The sequence below is a fragment of the Eptesicus fuscus genome, chromosome 7 (genome assembly GCF_027574615.1).
Source record: "Eptesicus fuscus isolate TK198812 chromosome 7, DD_ASM_mEF_20220401, whole genome shotgun sequence".
Lineage (NCBI taxonomy): Eukaryota > Metazoa > Chordata > Mammalia > Chiroptera > Vespertilionidae > Eptesicus > Eptesicus fuscus.
Window position 1 is genome coordinate 66665635 of NC_072479.1, and position 21946 is coordinate 66687580.

The 21946-nt window shown below is 37.8% G+C and overlaps 1 protein-coding gene across 2 annotated transcripts in view; it reads right to left on the reverse strand.

The window, feature by feature from the left end:
• CNTN1 (contactin 1) overlaps window positions 1–21946 on the reverse strand; it is a 129966-nt gene that overhangs the window by 101891 nt on the left and 6129 nt on the right. For both annotated transcript variants that reach the window (XM_008140559.3, XM_008140561.3), the window contains exons 3-10: window positions 20377–20509; window positions 16599–16771; window positions 14202–14297; window positions 10897–11103; window positions 7077–7176; window positions 6742–6923; window positions 1615–1739; window positions 856–973 (exon numbers count right to left, since the gene is read on the reverse strand). In XM_008140559.3, the coding sequence (XP_008138781.1) occupies window positions 856–973; window positions 1615–1739; window positions 6742–6923; window positions 7077–7176; window positions 10897–11103; window positions 14202–14297; window positions 16599–16771; window positions 20377–20509 (1134 nt within the window). The remainder of the gene's footprint in view (window positions 1–855; window positions 974–1614; window positions 1740–6741; window positions 6924–7076; window positions 7177–10896; window positions 11104–14201; window positions 14298–16598; window positions 16772–20376; window positions 20510–21946) is intronic.

Here is a 21946-nt window from a genome sequence, read left to right on the forward strand (position 1 = left end):
CAAAATGTTTTGACTTTGTGCGGGAAGAAATGGAATATGATCCTTAATGTTATAATAAGTAAAAGGGAAAGTTAAAATTAAGATCTTGATTTTTTAAAAAGATAGTTTATTTTTAATACTTCCTTACATTCTGTAACTTCCATTCATATTATTTTAGTGTCAGTAAATTTGTAGTGATAGCAAGGTTTTAAAGCATTTCCCCCTTGGTGTAGCAAGAATAAAGTATCAGGGTAAATAAAAAGGAATGAATATAGGGCACAGGTAAGGGGACTATTTTTGGACAGGAGAAGACAGACGTATCTTTCTCTGGATGAAGAGATGAAAGGGCAGGGGTAGTAAAGATGTAGATAGTTTTGAATGAGGGATGGGAAATTGAAATATTCTATTTCAAAGGGTTTCGATTTTCATGGAGAAATATGAAAGTAGAAGTCAGCAAGGGGCAAGGAGCTTGAAGAACGTCCTGAGGGTCTTAGGTAGCAGACGCCTCCTCTGAGGCTGGGTCATGCGCCCTGTGAAAGCACTATCCTCTCTAAGTGACTGTCAGGTAACTAGTTAGCTGCCCAGATATAGGAGTGAACAGTATTGTAAAAATTGGCATGTGTAAGGTTTTCTTTACCATTCACAACATTTTTTTTAAACTATTATGCTCCATGTTGCCTTATATTTATTTACTGTTCTTTAATGAAAGGAAGAAAAAATAATAATATTCAAGTCCAAACCACATTTTAAACGTTTTTAACTTAATAATGCCAGAATATAACGTGAAATCAAGTATGATCTGCAGACACCCTCTGGTCATTTTTTAATGTATCACTTTCTTGCTGAATGTTAACAGGAACCAGAAACGATACCGACCTAAGATCTTCAACTCCGCGTTTGCATAAATGGCCCCGTAGGTGTTTTCAGCAATGCACTGGTACATGCCAGCATTTTCAAACGTCACGTCGTACAGTCTCAATTCCCCTTTATGATACTGAAAAGAACACAAAGGAAAAACATTTCCTCAATAAACGTCAACAGAAACGCTTTCCTTTAGGTGTGGGCTTAGATGTCTTTTTATTTAAGTACATTATTCTGCCCCACTATGAACTAAGCCAAGGGAAGCGGGAAGTCCAACCCACTTACCACACTCAGTGGCTCCTATTCTATTCCTCCCACCGAGCTGAGAGCCCACCTTTTCCCCTCCCAGCCCAGCTGGGAGGCCACAGTGGGAAGGTGGAGAAGGACACCTCTGCTGCTACTTGTTCCCAGGGCTAAAAATAGGACTTTGCTCTTACCTCTGTTCCTGTGGGTCAGGAAAACAGTGGCAAGAAAAAGAGGACACTATCATGGAGGGAAGACAGATGAGTAAAAAGAGGGGTGAAAGTGGAACAAAGGGAAAAATAAGGAGAGAAAGAGAAGGTAGACATAAGATTGCAAAAAGTTGTTTAAGCTGAAAGAAGATAATTTATGTTCACTTTCTTGCTTGTTTTTCTAAGGAAATTTTTAAAAATTATTATTAGAGGTCCCATGTCTCCTTACTCTATTGACTCTCCTGATATAGTTATCCCAGGACCACCAGAAGTGTTACCTAAATATGGACCCAAGAACCACGAAGTACTTGCACACACATACCACATATCCATTTTTCAGCCATCGGATGGTAGGAATGGGCTTCCCTGTGGCCACACAAGGCCAATAGAGGTCACTGCCTATATCCACCTCTGTGTCATTGATATGCTCTACCCATTCAGGAAATGCTAAAAAATAAATAAAAAAATAAATAAAGAACAGTGTAAATGTCAAATGTAATTCTCAACATTCATCATAATCTTCAGTATGAATAATGCCTTTAGTTGACCTTCATTACATCAGCTATGTGTGTGTCATAAAATCAATGTGAGAGCCATTGAAAGTGAATTTCCATAGGTCTGCAGGTAAATTTTATCCTATATCATTACAGCAGTAGTTAACTATAATTCAATTTATAATTATTTTTCTATTTGTGAACCATGTTATATTAGAAAGCTAATGCATGGATAGCAGTAAAGTAATTTATATTTATAACATAAATCTTTCAAAATGACAAAGTTTTAAAGAATTATGTCTTAATTATGACACTATCTCTTCCTTTTTAGGATAAAGAGTCATTTTTCCCACTCCTCAGGTATATACTATCTTTCTTTTGATGTAACTTTGGCTAGTATCCACAGTAACTTTACTTGTTCACTAAAATAACCTTTAGATGTTATAAACTACATACAGTAGCTATAAATGGTGAAATCTATGCTTAAGAGAAATTGATCTCAGCCTCGTCAACTGATCTGATCTATTGAGAGCTTAAAAATGCTAGGAATTTCCCAAAAGAAAATAATATTTCTAGAGAGCAAACAAATAAGCAACCTAATAACCTTTTTTAGTATGTAAGTTATTTAAATAAAGTAGTTCAAATAGATGTAAGTAAATAAATTAATATAAAATAAAGAAGTAGATAGGCGAGAACCCTAGTAAAGTATTTTATTTAATTTTCTTTGAAAATAACTTTAATTATATTCATTTTATGACCAAATCAATAAACAAATCTTTTATAAAGTACTTAATGTGTATAAATAACAAAGAACCTAAAACTTCTTTAACAATTTTCACCCAAGGATATGTTTCCATTAATTTTTAGAGAGAGAGGAAGGGAAGGAGAGAGAAAGAGAGAGGAAGAAACATCAATATTGGTTGCCTCTTGTATGTGCCTGGACAGGGGATTGAACTTGTAACCTTTTAGTGTACAGGATGATTCTCCAACCAATTGAGCCACCCGGCCAGGACAAGAAATAAGACATTTTTCTGATCTCACTGAACTCCATCAACATTATGTGTATATACGTATACATATATATTTTTAGAGTACATATAATGTAATTCAGTGTGTTTTTGCTTATAATTATGTTTTACCTGTAACATGGAGATTATTTTTAAATAAATATTCATAATATGTTATATTAATTGATAGAGATTTTATTCTGTATATAATCTTAGTAATAGATAAAATGGGAATATCAGCACCATTCCTGCCTTAGCCTCACACAGGTGACATAGAGACGTCATATTAAAAATGAGAAGAATAAATAAGTGAATCAGCTTGTTGCATCCTATATAAGATTTAATTATGCAATCCTCTGCTTGTTTGATTAGACCAAAAGATAAAACTTTGCATGCCTCATTAGTACAGAGAAATAGCAGTTTCCTTAAATTACCGCCTATAAATATCTTCTCTGTCACCTTTATTCTTCTAAGAATTTACATATTAGACAGTTAAGAACTCTACTCTGTTGAGAACCTGGAGCATAGATTTCTTAACATGTTGAATTAAGACCAATCTATAAGCTCTAGAAACCAGACAGAGAGTGACAGCTATATTTAAAAAAATGTAAGAGTTCTAAGCAGAATTATTCTCCCCTCAGGAGGCCACCCACGTGTATTTGATATGTATCAAATGAATTTTGTTGGGGTATAAAATATACAAGTTTGGAGGGCAGAGAAAATGTCTGGGTCCGAGTTTTGTGACTGAAATAAAAAAAGAGGTTCAAAGACCAAATCCCCAGGGCTCCAATGTTAGAAGGGCATGGAGTTAGGAGGAGAAGGAGAGTGGTGTAGGAGGATATTAACAAAGTGTGGCTTCTAGAGCAGAAGCCTAGAAAGTGAATCATGGAAGAGGATGGGATCGACTATGGCAACTGCTGTTGTTCAACAACTGAGAAATGACCATCAGCTTTGGCAGAAAATGGATGTCATGGTGATCATAAAATCAAAGGTTTCAGTTGAGAGGTGGGGATAAAAATCAAATCAGTGTATTTAAGAGAGGAAAAAAAAGGAGGCAGCATTTTTAAAGAGTATACACAATTCTGTCATGATTTTTATTACTTTTTTAAGGGGAGACAAGAAGAAAAAAAATGGGGCAGTAGCCAGAGGTAAAATGAAGAATTGAAAGAAGGAAGAAACAAGAGCCACTATATACTAATGGGAATAATCTAGTAAAGTGAAAAAAAATTCTTATGCTGTAAGGATGAGAGACGTCTGGGACAATAACCTGAAATAAGTAAGAGGGGTAGAATCTATACACAAATGGAGGTGTTGTCCTCAGATAGCAACTGAATTTATAATAATAAGAGATATGGGTAGAGATGCAGGTATTGGGTAGATGTGAGTGGGAGAATGTAGAAGTTCTAATTGAATTACTTCCATTTTCTCTATAAGATAGGAAGCCAAGTTACAGGTTTGAAGGAAGTAATGAAGTCATGAAATGTTTACTTAAGAGAGTGGGCAAGTAAGTGGACCTGGGAAATGTAGTATAATTGCCGGGTAACACTAAGATTCACTTAAAGTTAGTGATGCATCATTTACAATGAATTAACCAACATGGTAGTGTTTATCTCAAGTCAAATTCAAGTTCCTGGCTCCAGGCACTGAGAGGCAGGGAGCTTGATTTTTCCAGGGTTAGCCTCTGCAAAGCTAATAAGACAAAGTAGAGAGATGAGTGAGCTGAGAGGGTTTACAGGGAAGTGATACTGATTGATCACAGATATATACTAGTACTAGAGGCCCGGTGCATGAAATTCGTGCACTGGGGAGGGTGTCCCTCAGCCCAGCTTGCACCCTCTCTAATATGGGACCCCTCGGGGGATGTCCAACTGCAGGATTAGGTCCGATTCCACGAATCGGGCCTAATCCTGCAGTTGGACATCCTTCTCACAATCCGGGACTGCTGGCTCCTAACTGCTCATCTACCTGCCTGATTGCCCCCTAACTGCTTCCTTGCTGGCCTGATTGACCCCTAACTGCTCCTCTGCGGGCCTGATTGCCCCCAAATACCCTCCCCTGCTGGCCTGATCACCCCCAAGGCTTTTATTAGTATAGATATGACCCTGCACAGAAAATTTTACTAACCCTGCTTTACAATAAGGGCTTGACGATTGAATCATTAGGACCAGACACCAAGATTTCCTTTCTTTAAATAGTGGAGGGAATACTTATCTTGTATTTAAGTTGCCCGGAAATTAAAATGAGATAATGACTTAGAAAAGCATAAAAAGCACCACATAAAGACAACTGTCTTTTTAATGAAGTGGCAAAATGAAAAACACTTTTTATTCTCCCCTTCCTTCCTTTACAGCTTTTATTTAATCTTTGAAATTCATAAAAATTTCACTCCAATTTTCATTTCTTTACATTCAACATTATTTTGTATTGGTTTCAGGTTTTATATTAGTTACAGAATAGTGGTTAGACAATCATATACTTTACAAAGTGTTCCCCGATATTTCTAGTACCCACCTGGCATCATACCATCATTACAACACTACTGACTATATTCCCTATTTAAGTGACAATGGGTTTACAGGTTCCTTTCAATCTTTCTTTTGTGTTTTTTTGTCCTTCCTTTTCTTTCTCACTTCTTCCCTCATTTTCTTTATATAGTATCTCAATTGGCCATCAAAGATCAGTGAAGGCACTGGGACACGCTTCATCCATTTTACAGACCAGGAAACTGAGGCCAATTCCAGTTGGCTGTGGAACTTGACTCAGGAAGCCCTCAGAGCACACAGGAAGCCCTCAGAGCCATGCTCTTTGCGCTTCCTAAGGGGCAGCGGCCCAGCAAACAGAACAAACCTTCCAGTCAGGCGTCCCAGCCTCTTTCTCAAGCACCTCTTCATTGCGGATGCTGCACATTCTTTCCTCTCCCCCCATTCTTTACTGCCCCCCCTTCTCCGAAGCAGGTGGAAGGCTTCCCACTCACTGCCTAGGCATGCTCTGCTATGGGGCAGGGTGTAGCGAGCTTGCTTTTGGGTGAAGGCAGGAGCAGGAGTCACTGCCTCTGAAGTGTGAAGGCCGCCTGAGTGAGGCCCATTAGCACTGGGAGCTTCTCTGAATCATGTCAGTCAGTTCAGTACCCTGCAGTGCAGCACCCCTTCACTGAGGTGGCTCCACCCCTCAACCCCCGCCTCAGGGGTGAGGGTCCTTGCCCCTCTGCCAGAAGTCCTTCCATGCCCCTTGATCCCAGGCTGGGCCCACCCACGTCTTGGGGGCACTGCAGAACCTCTGTCTCTCTGCAGATAAAGCAGATCCCTGCCCTAGGTCTCCGCAAAGCTATGAATCTGTGGCCAGAGGCCTGGTCTGGGAATCAGCAACCACATGCCTGCAATGTTCCCAGGGACCCTGGGAGCGGCTGGGCAAGTCCGGCCACGCCCCCCCGTGGCGATTGCGGCCTGGATCACCCACGGAGCGCCCGGCTGGGCCCGACCACATCCCCCGGGTGGCGATCGCCCCCTGGATCACCCGCGGAGCGCCATGCTGGGCCCGGCCACACCCCCCGTGGCGATCGCCGCCTGGATCACCAGCTGAGCGCCCAGCTGGGCCCGGCCACGCCCTCCCGGGTGTCGATCGTGCAGAGAACCCCCGGAACTAAGAGGATTGGGCCCGCCATCTTGGTCTTCTCAACAGCCGGAAAGGCCACCTGGAGTCCCGCCCCCAGCCTCTCGCAGGCCCAATCATGGGCATAGCGGAGGTGCGGTCAATTTGCATGTTTCTCTATTATAAGGTAGGATACTGTATAACCCATATGTTCGACTTAATTAGACAGAACAAATATTTCATGATTTTGCATCATGTAATATACTTCACTGTTATTAAATTATTAATCACTATGTACTACTAGTTTTTCAAGTATGAAAATGGCTGTAAATTTATAAAAAATTAAAACAAAATATCTACCTTGAACATAAATTCTTGCCTGGTGTCTGTCCTTCCCTCTAATGTTCTCAGCCTCACATTCATATATGCCTTCATCTTCGAGCTGGATGTTGAAGATCTTCAGGACGGCCCCAGAGGTGCTGATCTCGGCAGTGCTGGGCATGGGTTCCAGGACCTTTCGCCACCGGATGTCAGGAACAGGGCTTTAAATAGGAGATGCAAGAGCTAAGAGTCCACAATGCTTAGGAGGCAATCTTATATTTATGTTGATAGCTAAACATTTACGTCATTTATTTCCCCAAAAGCACAAAATTAATGTATTTATATATACATTAATGAAAAATGTACATACTTACTTGCCAAGGGCAAAACATTCTAAAGTCACATTTTGGCCCATCAATGCATATATGTCCTTGAACTGAACTACAATATCAGCAGGATATGGTTTTGTTGTCCCTAATATTAAGAAAAAAAAAATCAATGAATTAATAAATAAAATACTGTGTTTTTTTTAACACTGTTCTTTTTTTATGGTATTAGAATTGATTCAATATAGATGGCTTTTCTCTGCACAGGTTTTGAAAAATATCTGTGTAGGTTTATTTTTATGCATATATGTATATAGTATAAAGCTTGTCAAGCATTTTCTATCACATTGCCTCATCTGATAGCTGTGTAAATTAATCTGATTCAACTCACACAAAAATTTCAAGAATTCTTTAGGGCACATCAAATATACATGTCCAACATTGTGCTAGGTGTTACATGGGGCTTAGGAAGAAAAGGAAAGAAGAAAGAAAATAAGGGGGAAGGGAAAAGAAGAAAGGAAAGAAGGAGAGGAAAAGGGAGAAATAAGTGTCCATGGAGAATAAGGCAAAGGGGAAGAGAAGAGGGAAAGAAGGAAATAAAGTGTCTATTCAGACATCACTGTGCTCATAAACGCAGGTACATTAACTGATTTATGTAACATATCAGTCCTAAAAGATGTACTATTCCCTTGTTGGGGAAGAAATGGGCTCAGAAAGGCGAAGTACATTGTTTAGGATCACATGTATGTACTTTATACCATATGATGCTAAGGAGACAAATAAATACACAATCACCTGAAATATAAGCCAAAATGGAAATAAATGATCTAAAAAAAAGTAGCAGCCAAGAAATATAATTGGAAGTGGGTATGGGAATTTCAGGTAAGGAAGGCATTTGAACTGGACTAGTCCAGGTTGAGGAAATAGCATATTATGATAAAGCTCCAGATGTGTGCAGGAAATTAAAAAAGAAAAGGTCTAGTAATTCAAATTATGTTGAAATATATGTAGTTAAAGATGATCTTGCAATGCCAATCTAGAAGGCTTTTAACTGTGATATTAAATCTTTTGAAATTACCAATGGGTTTTGGTATGGGAATTAATATAAATCTTACCTTTGGTTTAGGTAGAAGACCGTGTTAGTAGTTTTTAAGGATGGAGAAGAGAAATACAGAATAGAGTTAGAGATCTAAGGAAGATTGTTTCATAAATTTATAAAGAAAAAAGATGAGAGTCTGACCTAGGATAGTAACAGTGGGAACAGAAAGAGAAGAACAGATCCCAGTGGTGTGTTAGAGGGAGAATCGAGAGGGCTTCACTTGGATCAATGTTTTCTCAAGGTGTAGATTAAATATCCAACTCATCAGAATCACCTGGGATGCTCCTTGAACGGGCAGATTCCTGGGTCACTTCCCAGGCCTGCTGAATCAGCATCTCGGGGTTCCACATTTTCCTTAAACTTCCCAAGTGCTTACTAACTGAAAACCACTGAACTCACTGTCCTGAAGATGAGGGGAGGAAAGGAGTTGATTAAGAATGCTACCTAAAAAAAAAAAAAAAAAAAAAAATGCTACCCTGAGGCAGTAGAAATATAATGAGATTGCTAAATTTAGAGGTAAGAACACCAGAAGAGATTTAGAGGTAAGATAACAGGTGTGTTTGAAACATTGTGAGCTGAATATCCTTGAGCACCTTCTGTGTGAAAAGTCCAGGTGGTAGGTAGAATTAAAGACTCTAAACACAGGGAAAAGTTTTGGAAATGTGAATTGGGAGCCACCTGCCTAGGGCGACTGTTGAAAGGTGTAAATGGGTGAGAATGTCTAGAAAATGATTAGATAGAAATATAAGAAAGAGGAAGATCTGGTGAAGGATACTGCATAGAATTTGTCTGGGAGGCAAGTGGGAGATGAAGAGTGGAAGGACGAAGGAAAATTGGGCAAAGAAGGGATAGTTCCAGAGAGGCTGAAGAAACCAATAGTGTCACAGTAAATACGGAATTAGGCTGAAAACTTCCTTTGGATTAGCAAATAGGAAGTTATTTGGGTTACTGAAGATTGTTGGCACTGAATACAAAAAAAGACACAAGAGAGAAAGGAATGGAGGAGAGTTGGAAGATTTAGAAAAGAAAGGAAGTGAGTGATGTAATGAAGACCCTAATAAATCAAATGTGAGGTGAATCAGGACATTTGGAGGAATTAGGTTAAACAGGAGGAGAAACACTTCTATATGTTAGAAAGTAAAAAATCAATAGAAACACTGAATTTCTGGGAAAGAATAAGGAAAAACAGTAAAAAAAATTTTTTTTATTTCATGGCTCTTTTTAACTCTGTGAAGTAGTGAGTGAGAGTGTCAACTATAGAAGGGAAAAGGGGTTTTATGGAAAGTAACCTCACAGGGTGATCTGACCATAAATTCCTAAATGGCCACCTCATGGTGGGTAGTCATGCCTTAGGCCTATCACTTCTTTAGTGAGAGGTTTTTAAGCAAACCTTGTCCATTGTTCCTGTGCATCTAGGCTAATACACCTTTGAGATGTCAGAAGATATACCTCTTTTAGATTTTACCACCCTTAAGAAAGCACATAATCTCTTTATTCTGTAATCCATCCTCTGCCTTGCTTCCTCCCACTTTCATGTAATCTTCTTTATGTCCCCTCCTTAATCTCACATGCATAAAAGAAACTTCGAAACTGTTCTTTTCTGGAACATTTGAGATCTTGTTTCCCAGCATATATCATCAGTTTGGCTCAAATAAACTCGTACAAAAATTCTCTACAGGTTTGGACATTTCTTATGTCAACACTACTGAGATTAGGGAGAGAAAAAGAGCCAAAAAGTCAAGAGATATTTACTGAATACCAACCAATGTGAAGTAAGCAAATATGTTGCGATCTGATTTTCTGAAGAGATGGTGCATTAAAGGCAGTTTAATAGGAGCCAGGGTAAAGGACAGTCAATTACGTCAGTGGTTACAGCATATGGTGCCACAGTACTACTACATATGCTAATTACTTACATCAGAAAGGCAATTTATATACCGATATGCTTCATGTAAATAGTTCCTTGAAAATATCTAATTAATCCAACTGCCTTTTCCCCCTCATTCTGTAATAATACAGTTTATAATCTAATTCTTTGTTCTCCTTCATGAACTTACTAATAAGTGTGAATGACCATGAAAACAAGCAGATGTCAGTGATTCCCTTGTAATTAATGTACTGATATTTGGCTAATAAATCAGTACTTTGCATTCCTGAACTAGATGCAGTCAGTCCGAACTCTGCCATCTTAGGTTACTTTCATGATGCTAATCACCTCTACTGAAAAAGCTAAGGAAGGACCAATACTCTTAAAGTGTGCATCCTCTGTTTGCCCTGACTGAGCAGCCAGGGCATCTCCCGACTGGATATTTCTTTTCATTACTGTACGTATTCCAGAAGCAGACAACCTTGCAAAAACAGAATCTATATTCTATATATATAAAAGACTAAGTGACTGGCCAGTAGCTATGATGCACAATGACCACCAGGGGGCAGATGCTCAACGCAGGAGCTGCTGAGCAACAGCAACTTTGCAGAGTGCCCTCTTGCACTCCAGGATCCCTTGGGGGATGTTGGACTGCTGGTTTCAGCCTGATTCCTGCAGGCCAGGCTGAGGGACCCACCTGCTGGAGGGACCCCACTCACTCCGCAGACGCCCCTTTGAGCCCCAGGTGCGGCCGGATGGGGAAGGACTGCGGGAGGTTAGTTCCAGGGCATGTCCGGCTCCTCTTGCCCAGTCCTGCCCCACCCGCCACCTTCTAATTAATTTTCTTTCAATGTGCACAAATTCATGCACCAGGCCTCTAGTATAACAAATAAAATACTTACGTTCAGGTAGTGGAATGAGTGGGATAAATTTGCTGAATACACTCTTTGTAATAGAAGGACTGGATACAAAGCAGGAATAATTCCCTTTGTCTGATGCCTCAACATTCGCAATGTAGAGATTGCCATTTGTCTGAGATACAAATCTTCGTTTATCCATTGTGATAAACACAGGAAATTCATTTAGAAGCCAGCGGTAGCTAAGATCATCTAGAAAAAAATATATTGTCTACTAAATATTAAACTTTTCTCCAAAAGCAAATACTTTGCTTTCTAGTAATAACCTAGCACATAATCTAATCTAGGCTATTGTAGAGCAGATGTTGGAAGTAGGCCAAGACAGTGCAAATTTTCTCAAAGCTACTATAGTTTGAGTGAATATAAGCATGTTGCTAAGCAATTTTATCTCTTTCTCTCTCTCAATTATTTTATGGACTACTAATATTCTTCTAATGCATTGATGGACTAAATGAAACTCAGTGAGATTAAATGTCTTGCTTAGAATTTCATGACTATTAAGTAGAACTGGATTTTTTGAATCAAAGTCTGATCATTCAAAGCTCCTGACCCACTTCCCTGATGCATTTTAAAAATAAAATCAATATTATTAACCATACTGTGGCTTTATGTCTTTTTTGTTTTTGTGCTCCTGTTGTAAATTATAGATTTAGAAATGAGTTCATATAACCTGTTCTGGTCACACTAAAAAGTAAAAACCACAGAAACAGAGAAATGCATGCTACTGGTTTTGTTAAATATTAGGAAGCATCCCACATGGTACTGCTTAACCACAGGAAATTCCCTTGGCTAAACCTACTGACTGGTGTGACCAAAAGTTGAATTTCCTCATGAATTTGCTGCTTTTCATGCAGTTTTCTCTTCCTATCTTCCCCTCCTGCTCTAAGGGATGACTCCCCAGGTGTCATGCACAGCAGTAATGCACAAGAGGGAACTATGGGCATTCCATACTTCTCAGTCACAAAATGCTGATTTCCTTGAAAACACCATGACCATGTGATGATAACTGCTACTAGGAAGATTATAAAAGGGGATCTCTTATGTCAAGTTAGATCGGATGTTAGATGTGAGATGGCACATTACCCTATTGCTTTAGGGAGTTCACAGTGACTGGTACAGCTGTCAAAGGGAGTGTGAAAGAGAGCTGACTATGAAAAACTACAAGAATTTCTTGGGCATAATAATCCAGGGTATTCCATTTAGATTAGCTATGTAATTTTCTTCAGCAACTTATACTATCAGGGAAGTAAATGAAGATGATTACACTATGCTTCTTCTTGATTTTAAATTTTAAATGACAGAAGTGGTACACTTGTATTATCAAAATAAATAGAAAGTATAGATAGAGTTCAAAGAGAAAAAAATATTAAGCCATCATAATTCTCCAATGTAGAGTTATTGTTAGAATATATCTTTTTGGACATTTATATCTGTGAATAATTCAATCATTTTAATAATTATCCTTATGCTGATTTAGGGTCAGGTAGAAACCACAGAGGTATCAAGATAGGAAGAAACTTAGGGGACAGCTTAAATTGCTAAGCTGGGTTCTTGAAATTGGGCAAAACATAATGGCATGTAATCTTTGCTCCAAAATAATATTGGAGTAAATTGTAAAACACACTGTAAATATGTATGATTTGTGAAATAATTCTTTCCTAGTCTCATTTAAAAACATAACTCAATATTTTGCCATGATTTCTGGTTACAATTGAATTCCAAAAAAATTAAAAAGTAAAGAAAAATATAGATTTTCTTACAAAATTTTTTTTTCTTAACTTACACTGCTTTCAAAACAGCACACACAAAATGCATTCAGAATAGTCTGGGTACTCAATAGTTATGTGAATATGGAGACCTGCATTTTAATTCTAGACTAACTAACTTTGGTCAGCCTATTTAACCACGCTCTTATTCAGTTTCTCTGAAATTTAAGATTGTGTTTTGTGTTCCCCCGATAAGAAATGGGTGAAGAAGAATGGAATAATGTTTTAATATTTGAACTTTTAAGGGACAAAAACTAGGTCAGTAAAATTATCATGATGATATTTGTAGGAACATGAGTATTGGACTGGCTGATTTAATGCCCAATGAGAATTCTCCACTTATTTAATACATACTGAGGACCAGCCCTAGCCAGTTAGCTCAGTTGGTTAGTTTTGTCCCCATATGCCAAGGCTGCAGGTTTGATCCCAGTCCAATTTATGGCATAATATTAGAACTATAAGAATATAAAACATACAAAGCAGTTTTCCAGTGTGAAAAAGTGGTATTTATGTATTATCTCTCAAGACAAATATAATAAATAAAACAAGTGAAAATTATTGAAAATATATGAAGCCCTAGCCAGTTTGGCTCAATGGATAGAGCGTCAGCCCATGGACTGAAAGGTCCCAGGTTCGATTCCTTAGTTGCAGGCTCAATCCCCATCCCTCATTGGAGTGTGTGAGGGAGGCAACCAATTGATGTGTCTCTCTTACATCAATGTTTCTCTCTCGCTCTCTGTTTCTCTCTCTCTCTTCCTCTCCCTTTCATTTTCTCTAAAAAAACAATGAAAATATATCCTCGGATGAGGATTAACAGTAACAACAAAAAATAAAATATATGAAATATTTAACTTCGGCAGCTTTTATTACAGCCATATCAAATTGCTGAAAACATGTATTCAAAGATTGAATCTTGTAACAGATGACACTTAATTTATCTCCCTTCTAAATTAGATAATTATTCTTGCAGATTGGTGCTCCTAATGAGGTTACTATTTATTATGCCTTTATCCCTTTCTTGTGTTTAATTACAGTTCACAGTATATTGTAGATGTTAAATTGTTAATAAAATGACTGATTACACATCACTCCTCAGTACCATTCTATTTCAGGAGTAATTTGTAGAAAACCATATTTTCTCCAGTGTAACAGAAATATTAATGGGAACACAACCTAACATATATAAGGTGTCCCCAAAATTTATATACACACTTTGAATAATTATAAAGGCAGTGTTTATTAAAATACATTTCATTTTTAAAATTGAGCTATCAGCTGTCAAAGTGTGTATACATTTTTTGGGACACCCTATATATTATTTATAAACAGAAACAATCATAAATCTTTGGGATAAGGGCCAAGTAATTAAAGAACCAAAGAAAACACCCTCTCCAACCACTAGTACATGATATAAGATTATGCAAATATTGAGTCCAATTTCATTATAAATGTACCATTGTTGTTAAGAAAATTAAAGCTTGCCCATTTCATTCCATAGAGGCTCACAGTCATAGACAAAGTTACCTGGAAAATGGTATGGAGGATCACAGAGAAGCACCATTCCTTTTCCTTCTTTCACTCTGACCTCAGGACGTTCCTCAGGTGGGAAAGGATCAAGATCTAATTATGAAAGCAAGAAGGAAGTATTCACTCTCTCTGGTCAATAGAGAGAGATAGTGATTGAAGTTCACCTTTCACCTGCTAACTCACTTTGGATGGTTCTTCTCAGGTGGATTGGTGAAGCCAAAGTCAATTCCCTTTGTTTCTAGGTGGTAGATTTACATGCACTACAGAAGACTTCTGTGGAGAACATGAGCTTACAGATACTGGGAGTAGCCTACATAACTCTTCTGACAACCCTAAAGCTTCCAGATATCCTAAACGTTTGCTTCACCTTTAGTAAAACGCTCAATAAGAATATCTGGAAATACAAGGATAACAGACAAAACCAGGGATCTACCAAAGAAAGCAATGAACTTAGAGACATGGACTCATTTGAAAGGTATATTTCCCTTTCTGAGGTAGGATTCCAAGGTGGAGAAGGAATTAGGGTGAAATGCAGGATCCTAGGTGAGAAACTTGAAGGTCAGCAATCTCTTGGTCCTTTTCAAATTCTGCGTTTTCCTCCATTCTAATTTCTTTTACTCTTCCCTATGTATTTGGAACTCACATTTTGCTTGGTTTCTGCATGCTCTACTATTTGATTCTTCATTAGTTTTACTGGAGCTCATTCTGTTGCCACCCTGCCTCATTCTGTATCTGTCATCAGTACTAAAATTATAAAATCTAATTGTTGCCGAAACCGGTTTGGCTCAGTGGATAGAGCGTCGGCCTGCGGACTGAGGGGTCCTGGGTTCGATTCTGGTCAAGGGCATGTACCTTGGTTGCGGGCACATCCCCATTGTGGGGTGTGCAGGAGGCAGCTGATCGATGTCTCTCTCTCATCGATGTTTCTAACTCTCTGTCCCTCTCCCTTCCTCTCTGTAAAAAATCAATTCAAATATATTTTTTAAAAAATAAATAAAATCTAATTGTTATTTCTCTCAATATATTTATATCTCTGAAAAGTCATCCTCCTAATTGTTACCTTTGCCCATAAAAACCTAAATATCATCATATTTAGTCCTAATGTCTCACTTGAATGCTATTCCAATCCTCAGATACTTAGTTGATATTTCAACATGGATAACTTAGCATAACCTCTGCATGTAAAGCAACCGTTTAAATGCTTCCAACAACCCTTTAAATTGGTTTTATTTGCTCCCATCCCATTTTTTAAATAGAACAGAATGTTTCTACCCTTTGATTAGACTTCCTTTTTAAAATATATTTAGTTGCCCTAGCCAGTTTGGCTCAGTGAATAGCGTGTCGGCCTGTGGACTGAAGGGTCCTGGGTTCAATTTCAGTCAAGGGCACATGCCTGGGTTGAGGGCTCAGTCCCAGTAGGGCACATGCAAGAGACAGCCAATCAATTATTCTCTCTCATCATTGATATTACTATCTCTCTCTCCCTCTCCCTTCCTCTCTGAAATCAACAAAAATATATTTTAAAAATAAAACATATTTAGTTAATTGCAATGCAATCAGTCGATTATTTCTACAAGGATTATTTATTACTTACAGTTCCACTGTTGTCACACCCAATTTAATCTGACTATTTCCTGACCCTGTTTCATTGCCTCCTAGTAATCACTACCATGTGGATCCTCTTAAAACATCATTTTCATCCTCTAATCAATTTTTCAAAAGATGTAAATGCTGACCTATACACTCACATACTGCAGCACCTGGAGTCCAGCTCCTCTCCCAAGGCACAATATCCCTCAGAACAACTTCTAACTGTTAGTTCAGCACAGTGTTTCTCAAAATATTTTTTTATTATTGCTCACCCAAAGAGAAATTAATTTAATTTAAATTTAAAACAATTGATTTGATTAAATTATGCTTTAATTTATTCACAGTGAAATAAATTAAATACTAAGGGGTGAGACTTTGTCAGGTAGGGTTGCATTTTGGAGAGCCACAAACCAGTATGCTGTAATATCCAAGATGGTTTCTCCCCACCAAAAACCAACTTTCACTCCCTTTGGAGTGGCATCACCCCCATTGAGAAAACATTTCCAATGATGCTAATTTTTAGAAACTTATTCAAGATCTTTCAGAATATGGCCTTAGCTTATTTTCTAATGTTACCTTTCACTATTTCAAGTGCATTTATAATACCTCTGAGGATCCTTTGCTCTCCTGCATTTTTTTCCCTCTACACACAATTAAGGCCCACTAATCACATTAGACCCATCTATGGACACTTCCTCTCACTTCCTTTCTTCCTTATTGCTCCTCTTGCTGAACTCTTATGATAACATCTAATTTTTATTCCACCTACACATACTTGTGCTTTGTAAGGTTACAATTACTTACATCCAAAGCTCAGGGTGGCTTCAGTGCTCCTGACCATCCCATAGTTGTTTGATGCTAAACAGTAGTAGACTCCAGCATCTTTCTGTTTGTCAGGGTTGTTGATAACAAGGTTTCCTCCTACCATACTGTACCGATCACTTGTCAGATCAATATCCCCATTATTCATTCTCCATCTATGAGAAAAAGAAATACATTTCATTCAAATGAACTTTGCACAGCTATTAAAATAATATGGGGACAGCTCATTGTGAATTCAGGCAATTAAATAGATGGCTCACTGGTATTTCTTTACACGCTATAATTGCATATTCTGGGCTCATGATTTATAATTTAGCTCAGGCATAGAAAGGTAAATGTTCGAGTGCATGAAATAGTTCCACTTTTTTCATGAAGCATCACAAAGGACAAATACTATATTTAATTTTCTAGATAAATTGGTTTCTTAGCTGATATACATGGTTTATAAATGATGCCCATCTATGCACTAGTTCAATTCATGCATACATAGGTATGGTATTTAAATATTAAAAGCATTACTCTGACAGAAATAAAATATAAAACAACATGTCAGTATTTTATTTTAATATCCAACTAATTTTTCAATAAAACAAACTAATTGAAATCAGGATTTTCTCAGTAAATATCATAATCTGATCATAGAGGTCTATCACAAAATTTGAAAATGATAAAAATCAATGGAGTTTTGATTTCCAAGCCACAGATGTAGTATTATAGATATGGGGATTATGTTATAAATAAATTGACTAGAAACAGGAATCCAACTTTCTCGGTGGGATGATAAGAAGAATGCATGTGGACAGTAGTTTTCAATTAAGCTGCCCACCTGCATAATTTTATAGTCATTCTGTATCAGGGTTCATCCTTAAGGTTCCTTGTCTTCCACAGTGTTATAAGACAAGAGCTATCGCCCTAGCTGGTTTGGTTCGGTGTATAGAGTGTCAGCCTGTGGACTGAAGGGTCCCGGGTTTGATTCAGGTCAGGGGCACATGCCCAGGTTGCCAGCTGGATCCCCAGTAGGGGGCATGCAGGAGGCAGCTGATCAATGACTCTCTCATCATTGATGTTTCTATCTCTCTCTCCTCTCCCCTTCTCTCTGAAATCAATAAAAAAATATTTTTAAACATTTGTAAGATAAGAGCTATGGTCAAATAGGGGCTATGGTTGCAGTTATTTCTTGGCACAGTTCTGATTAGGGTCAGAATCTTGCCAAAGAGGCCTAAGAATATTTGGAACATTCTTAGTTTTAAATTTTACAATGTAGCAGGTGATTTCAAAGCAAACACGGAAAACCTTGCTTTGTGTTTTAAAATATTACCAAATTGCAACCCAATAAAATCCTCTCCCTTCCCAGCTGATGGCACTCTTGTCTCTGTTTAACCATCCAATGTCAAATTGCCTAGCATTTGCCAAGTGAATGGGTTTCCCTGTTGGCCAGTTCCAGTTGTTATGTTTTGTTTAGTTTCTTTCCCCAAAACAGTATGTTGACTCCAGATTTTTGTTTATTGCCTTAGCTTCCTCCCAGGGGATCTGATTCTGCCTTTGATGTCATATAATAATCAAGTTTTGCTGTGTTTGGGTAAGTTCACTGGTCTATTTAATTTTCAGAAACACCCACAACATTGTTGCAATCCCTTTCACACATCGTTAAATGCAATTTTATCTGAGTCCTTGTTATTGGGAGAACAGGAAAGTTAACAAAACCCTTAAGGCAGGTAAGTGGAAGGCAAAGTTCCCCATTGTACCTTTCAGGATGTTACCATGAATAACAAATTATCACAGTACGTGCCACAGATATAAAACTACCATGTGAATGACAAATTGCAGGATTACCAAGGTTAGCAAGACTTGCCCCAAATATTAAGTAAATTTTTAAAACTTCAAATGTTCTTTCCCATCACACAAACTAAATCCTTAGCTAAATTTTTTTCTAATTATGCTGTTGACGGCAGACAGCTTTCATAACAAACGAGACATCTGCTTTTCCCTGCCAGCTCTCTACAGTAATGTGTAGTCAGGCCACACTTGTCCTGGCAACTTCTGTGCTGTGCCACCTGTGGGAGGGGTATTTGCCAAGCGAAGTTTTGCTTCTTATCTTTAATTTTTAAATTTTGGTAAGAACACTTAATGGGACTGGAGGGAGGGGGAAATAGGGAGTTGCTAATTGCAATGTACAAAACTTTAGTTACACAAAGCTTTGCTTCTACTGTCTTTGTGGGGGATAGGGGTGGCAGTGGGGGGCGGCAAGGAGGAGCTCGTGTTTTTAGAACACTGTCTGCAACAACTTGTGTGTTGTTGCTTCCTTTCCAGCCTGGAGGCTGATTTGCTAAGGTTCCATGTATGCATGTCAAGGACACAAAGTCACAGAATAAGAACCACGGAAATAGCTTTTGAGATGCTGTCAAACTATCTAGAAAGATGCATACTAAAAATTACACGTTTCTTTGAAAATCATAAAACCTGTGTTTCAGTCCTGGGTCTGTGATTTACTCACTTTGAAGAAAGTCAATTTACTTATTCAGGGCTCAGCTTCCTCTCCTATAAAATCATGTGCTTGGATTAGATCTCCTCTACAGCTCCTATTGGTGATACTATTCCATGTCCATAAACTCCCATTATGTATGGCTTAAGGGTAGAAATAAGTCTAGCCCATCAAATATATTCAAAACAAACGTATAATTTATAATTTATAACATATATACTTATATTGCACTCCCATGCATGAAATTGAAACAATAAAAATAATTTCAAAGGGATAGGGATGTGGTTTCTAAATTCATGTATTTTGTTTTAAGAATAATTTTGATATAGCCAGAGGCAAGTAAAAATGAGTTCAATTAGAATTAAATGGGGGGGAAAGTGGTATTCTCTTTGATAACAACTTTTTATAACAATAGAAAAGTCAATTTTATATCCAGGAAAAAAAATCTACTATTAAAATCAACCTTGTTTAATGACAACCTTCAATTAAGTGAGGTGACATTAACATACTAGAGCCCCAATTTCTCCATCAATCACTTGCTTTGTCTTCATGGAACCATTCCATACGTGAAATTCAAATCCATTGGCATCTGTTTAATTTTTTAATCTTATTTTTTGCATCAGGCTAGAAACTGTTAATATATTTTTCTGAACCATCCGAAGCAGGAAAAGCCATTGTTACATTTTTTTAAAGTTATTTGTTATATCATCAATAGGTACCCCATAAAAATAGAAAAAAAAAAGATTTATATAGATTGTTCAATAGGTAGAGACATTTAAGAAATGTGCTGTGTTGTCTGGATATATATTCGAGACTATTGAAAAAAAATGTGTAGCTTTCTAGAATTATTTATGCAAGCACTTTAAATGAAGTTAATATAGAAATGTTACCCATCATTTGTAGGTATAAGTTATCTAGGCCAATACATATAAGAACATTTTATCTTCACATGTGCATGATCTCCATAGAACCTTTTGCATGATTAGTATGATTTCCATCACACAATTTTTAAATTGATAATGTCAAAAGGCACTGGCTTTATTTTTGCAGAAAATAGTAAGTAAATTATTTATTTGCATATGTTTAAGAAAATTACTATCTATTTAGGCATTTAACAACTTTTTAAAAATCACTTGTCTGCCAACAGTTTTGTTAAAGTCCCTGGACTTTGTAGAAAGCCTTATAGCACAGCTCTCTCAGTTGGTACTGGTCACAGATGCTAACCGGTAATCCCTAGTTCACTACACCATTTGGAAAAAAGGAAGTGCAGTACGTTACTTGTAAACTGGGAAAGGGCTGGCTCGTGCCCTACAGTTGAGTGAAACTTTTCCTTCTGGTGATTCCTCTGGATAAATGGTATTAATTGGTTGCTCTTCAAAAATTGGTCCAAATCCTTTGTCTTCCTCAGAAACTGTAATGAAAATGAAATTATTTTACATTGTGCTGGTTTATAAGTAAAAAATAAAATAAAATTGGGGACATTAAAAACGTTTTTTAGGAAAAAAAAGTCAGAATCACAGAATCTCTATTTTTATTCAGACTGAAGATAATTTGCTTCTATAATCCTGAGGAAAACATTTAGGTTTTTATTAAAAAACTTTTCCTGCCCCTCTCTCAGCATTTCTCCCAAAGCACTCTGTGTGGCCATGCTTAACTGCACACAGCTCCTCAAACAGCCGTGTTTCCATGCCTCTGAGCTTTGCACGTGAGGTTCTTTTCTACAATCAGCATCAACATTTGTGCGGTCCTTTATGGCTTAGCCACAGAGTCCACTCCTTCAAGAAGCCACATCTCAGCTGGCCTAGCTCATTTGTATTCTCATAACTCTTTGTCCAGGGTATGGTACCTATCCTGCGATTCTCTTTGTTGTTGTTGTTGTTAATCCTCACCCGAGGATATTTTTCCATTGATTTTTAGAGAGAGTGGAAGGGAGGGGGAGAGGCAGAGAGAGAGAAACATTGATGTGAGAGAGACACATCAATTGGTTGCCTCCCACACACACCCCCACCAGAGCCAGGGATGAAGCCTGCAACAGAGGAACGTGCCCTTGACCAGAATCAAACCCAAGACTCTTCAGTCCTAGGACTGATGCTCTATCCACTGAGCCAAACTGGCTAGCACTATTGTTTGATAGCTTTCTGTTCCACTAGATTGTAAATACTTGGGGACAGGTGGCTGTGTCTATAATCTTGGTATAATACTCTTCTTTGCTATCTGTCTAGTAGTCTGCAACAAAGAAGGACTTAACAACTTTTGAATAGCAGAATAAATTAATTTCTAGATGCTCTGGGGAAATTAGTTCCTTTCCTGGGTCAGTTCTTTTTTTTTTTCCTAAACATGTGACCAACACAGGTACTTAGCTACATCTAGAACAATCAACAAATTAACATGAATATGGGAACTCGCCATCTGGTTTAAAATCCATCACAAAAATATACACGTTGGAAAGCAGTTGTTCCTGACACTGCATCCTCTCTGGACAAGAAGAGGAATACCTCACAGCCATAGGAGAAGAGAATCACTCCACGTCATCAATAGGACAGCATTTACAGAACAGAGCTAAGAGTCATATGTCCCAAATGAATTAATACTGATGTGTATGGCTAGAAAACAGTAATATTCTTACATGGGATCACTGTAATATATTTTCTAGATCCAAACTATGGCTCACTTCTCCAATTTATTGTGTCTGCTCTAACATCAACCTTGAGGATGAGAGCTTTGTTCATTTCCCTAAACAAACAGCTTAATTAAGTCATTTAAATCTTGCCTTGGTCATGTTTAACAGTGCCTCTCCAAGCCTACTTATTAACCTCCATAGCATGGGGAGAATAATAAAATATATCTC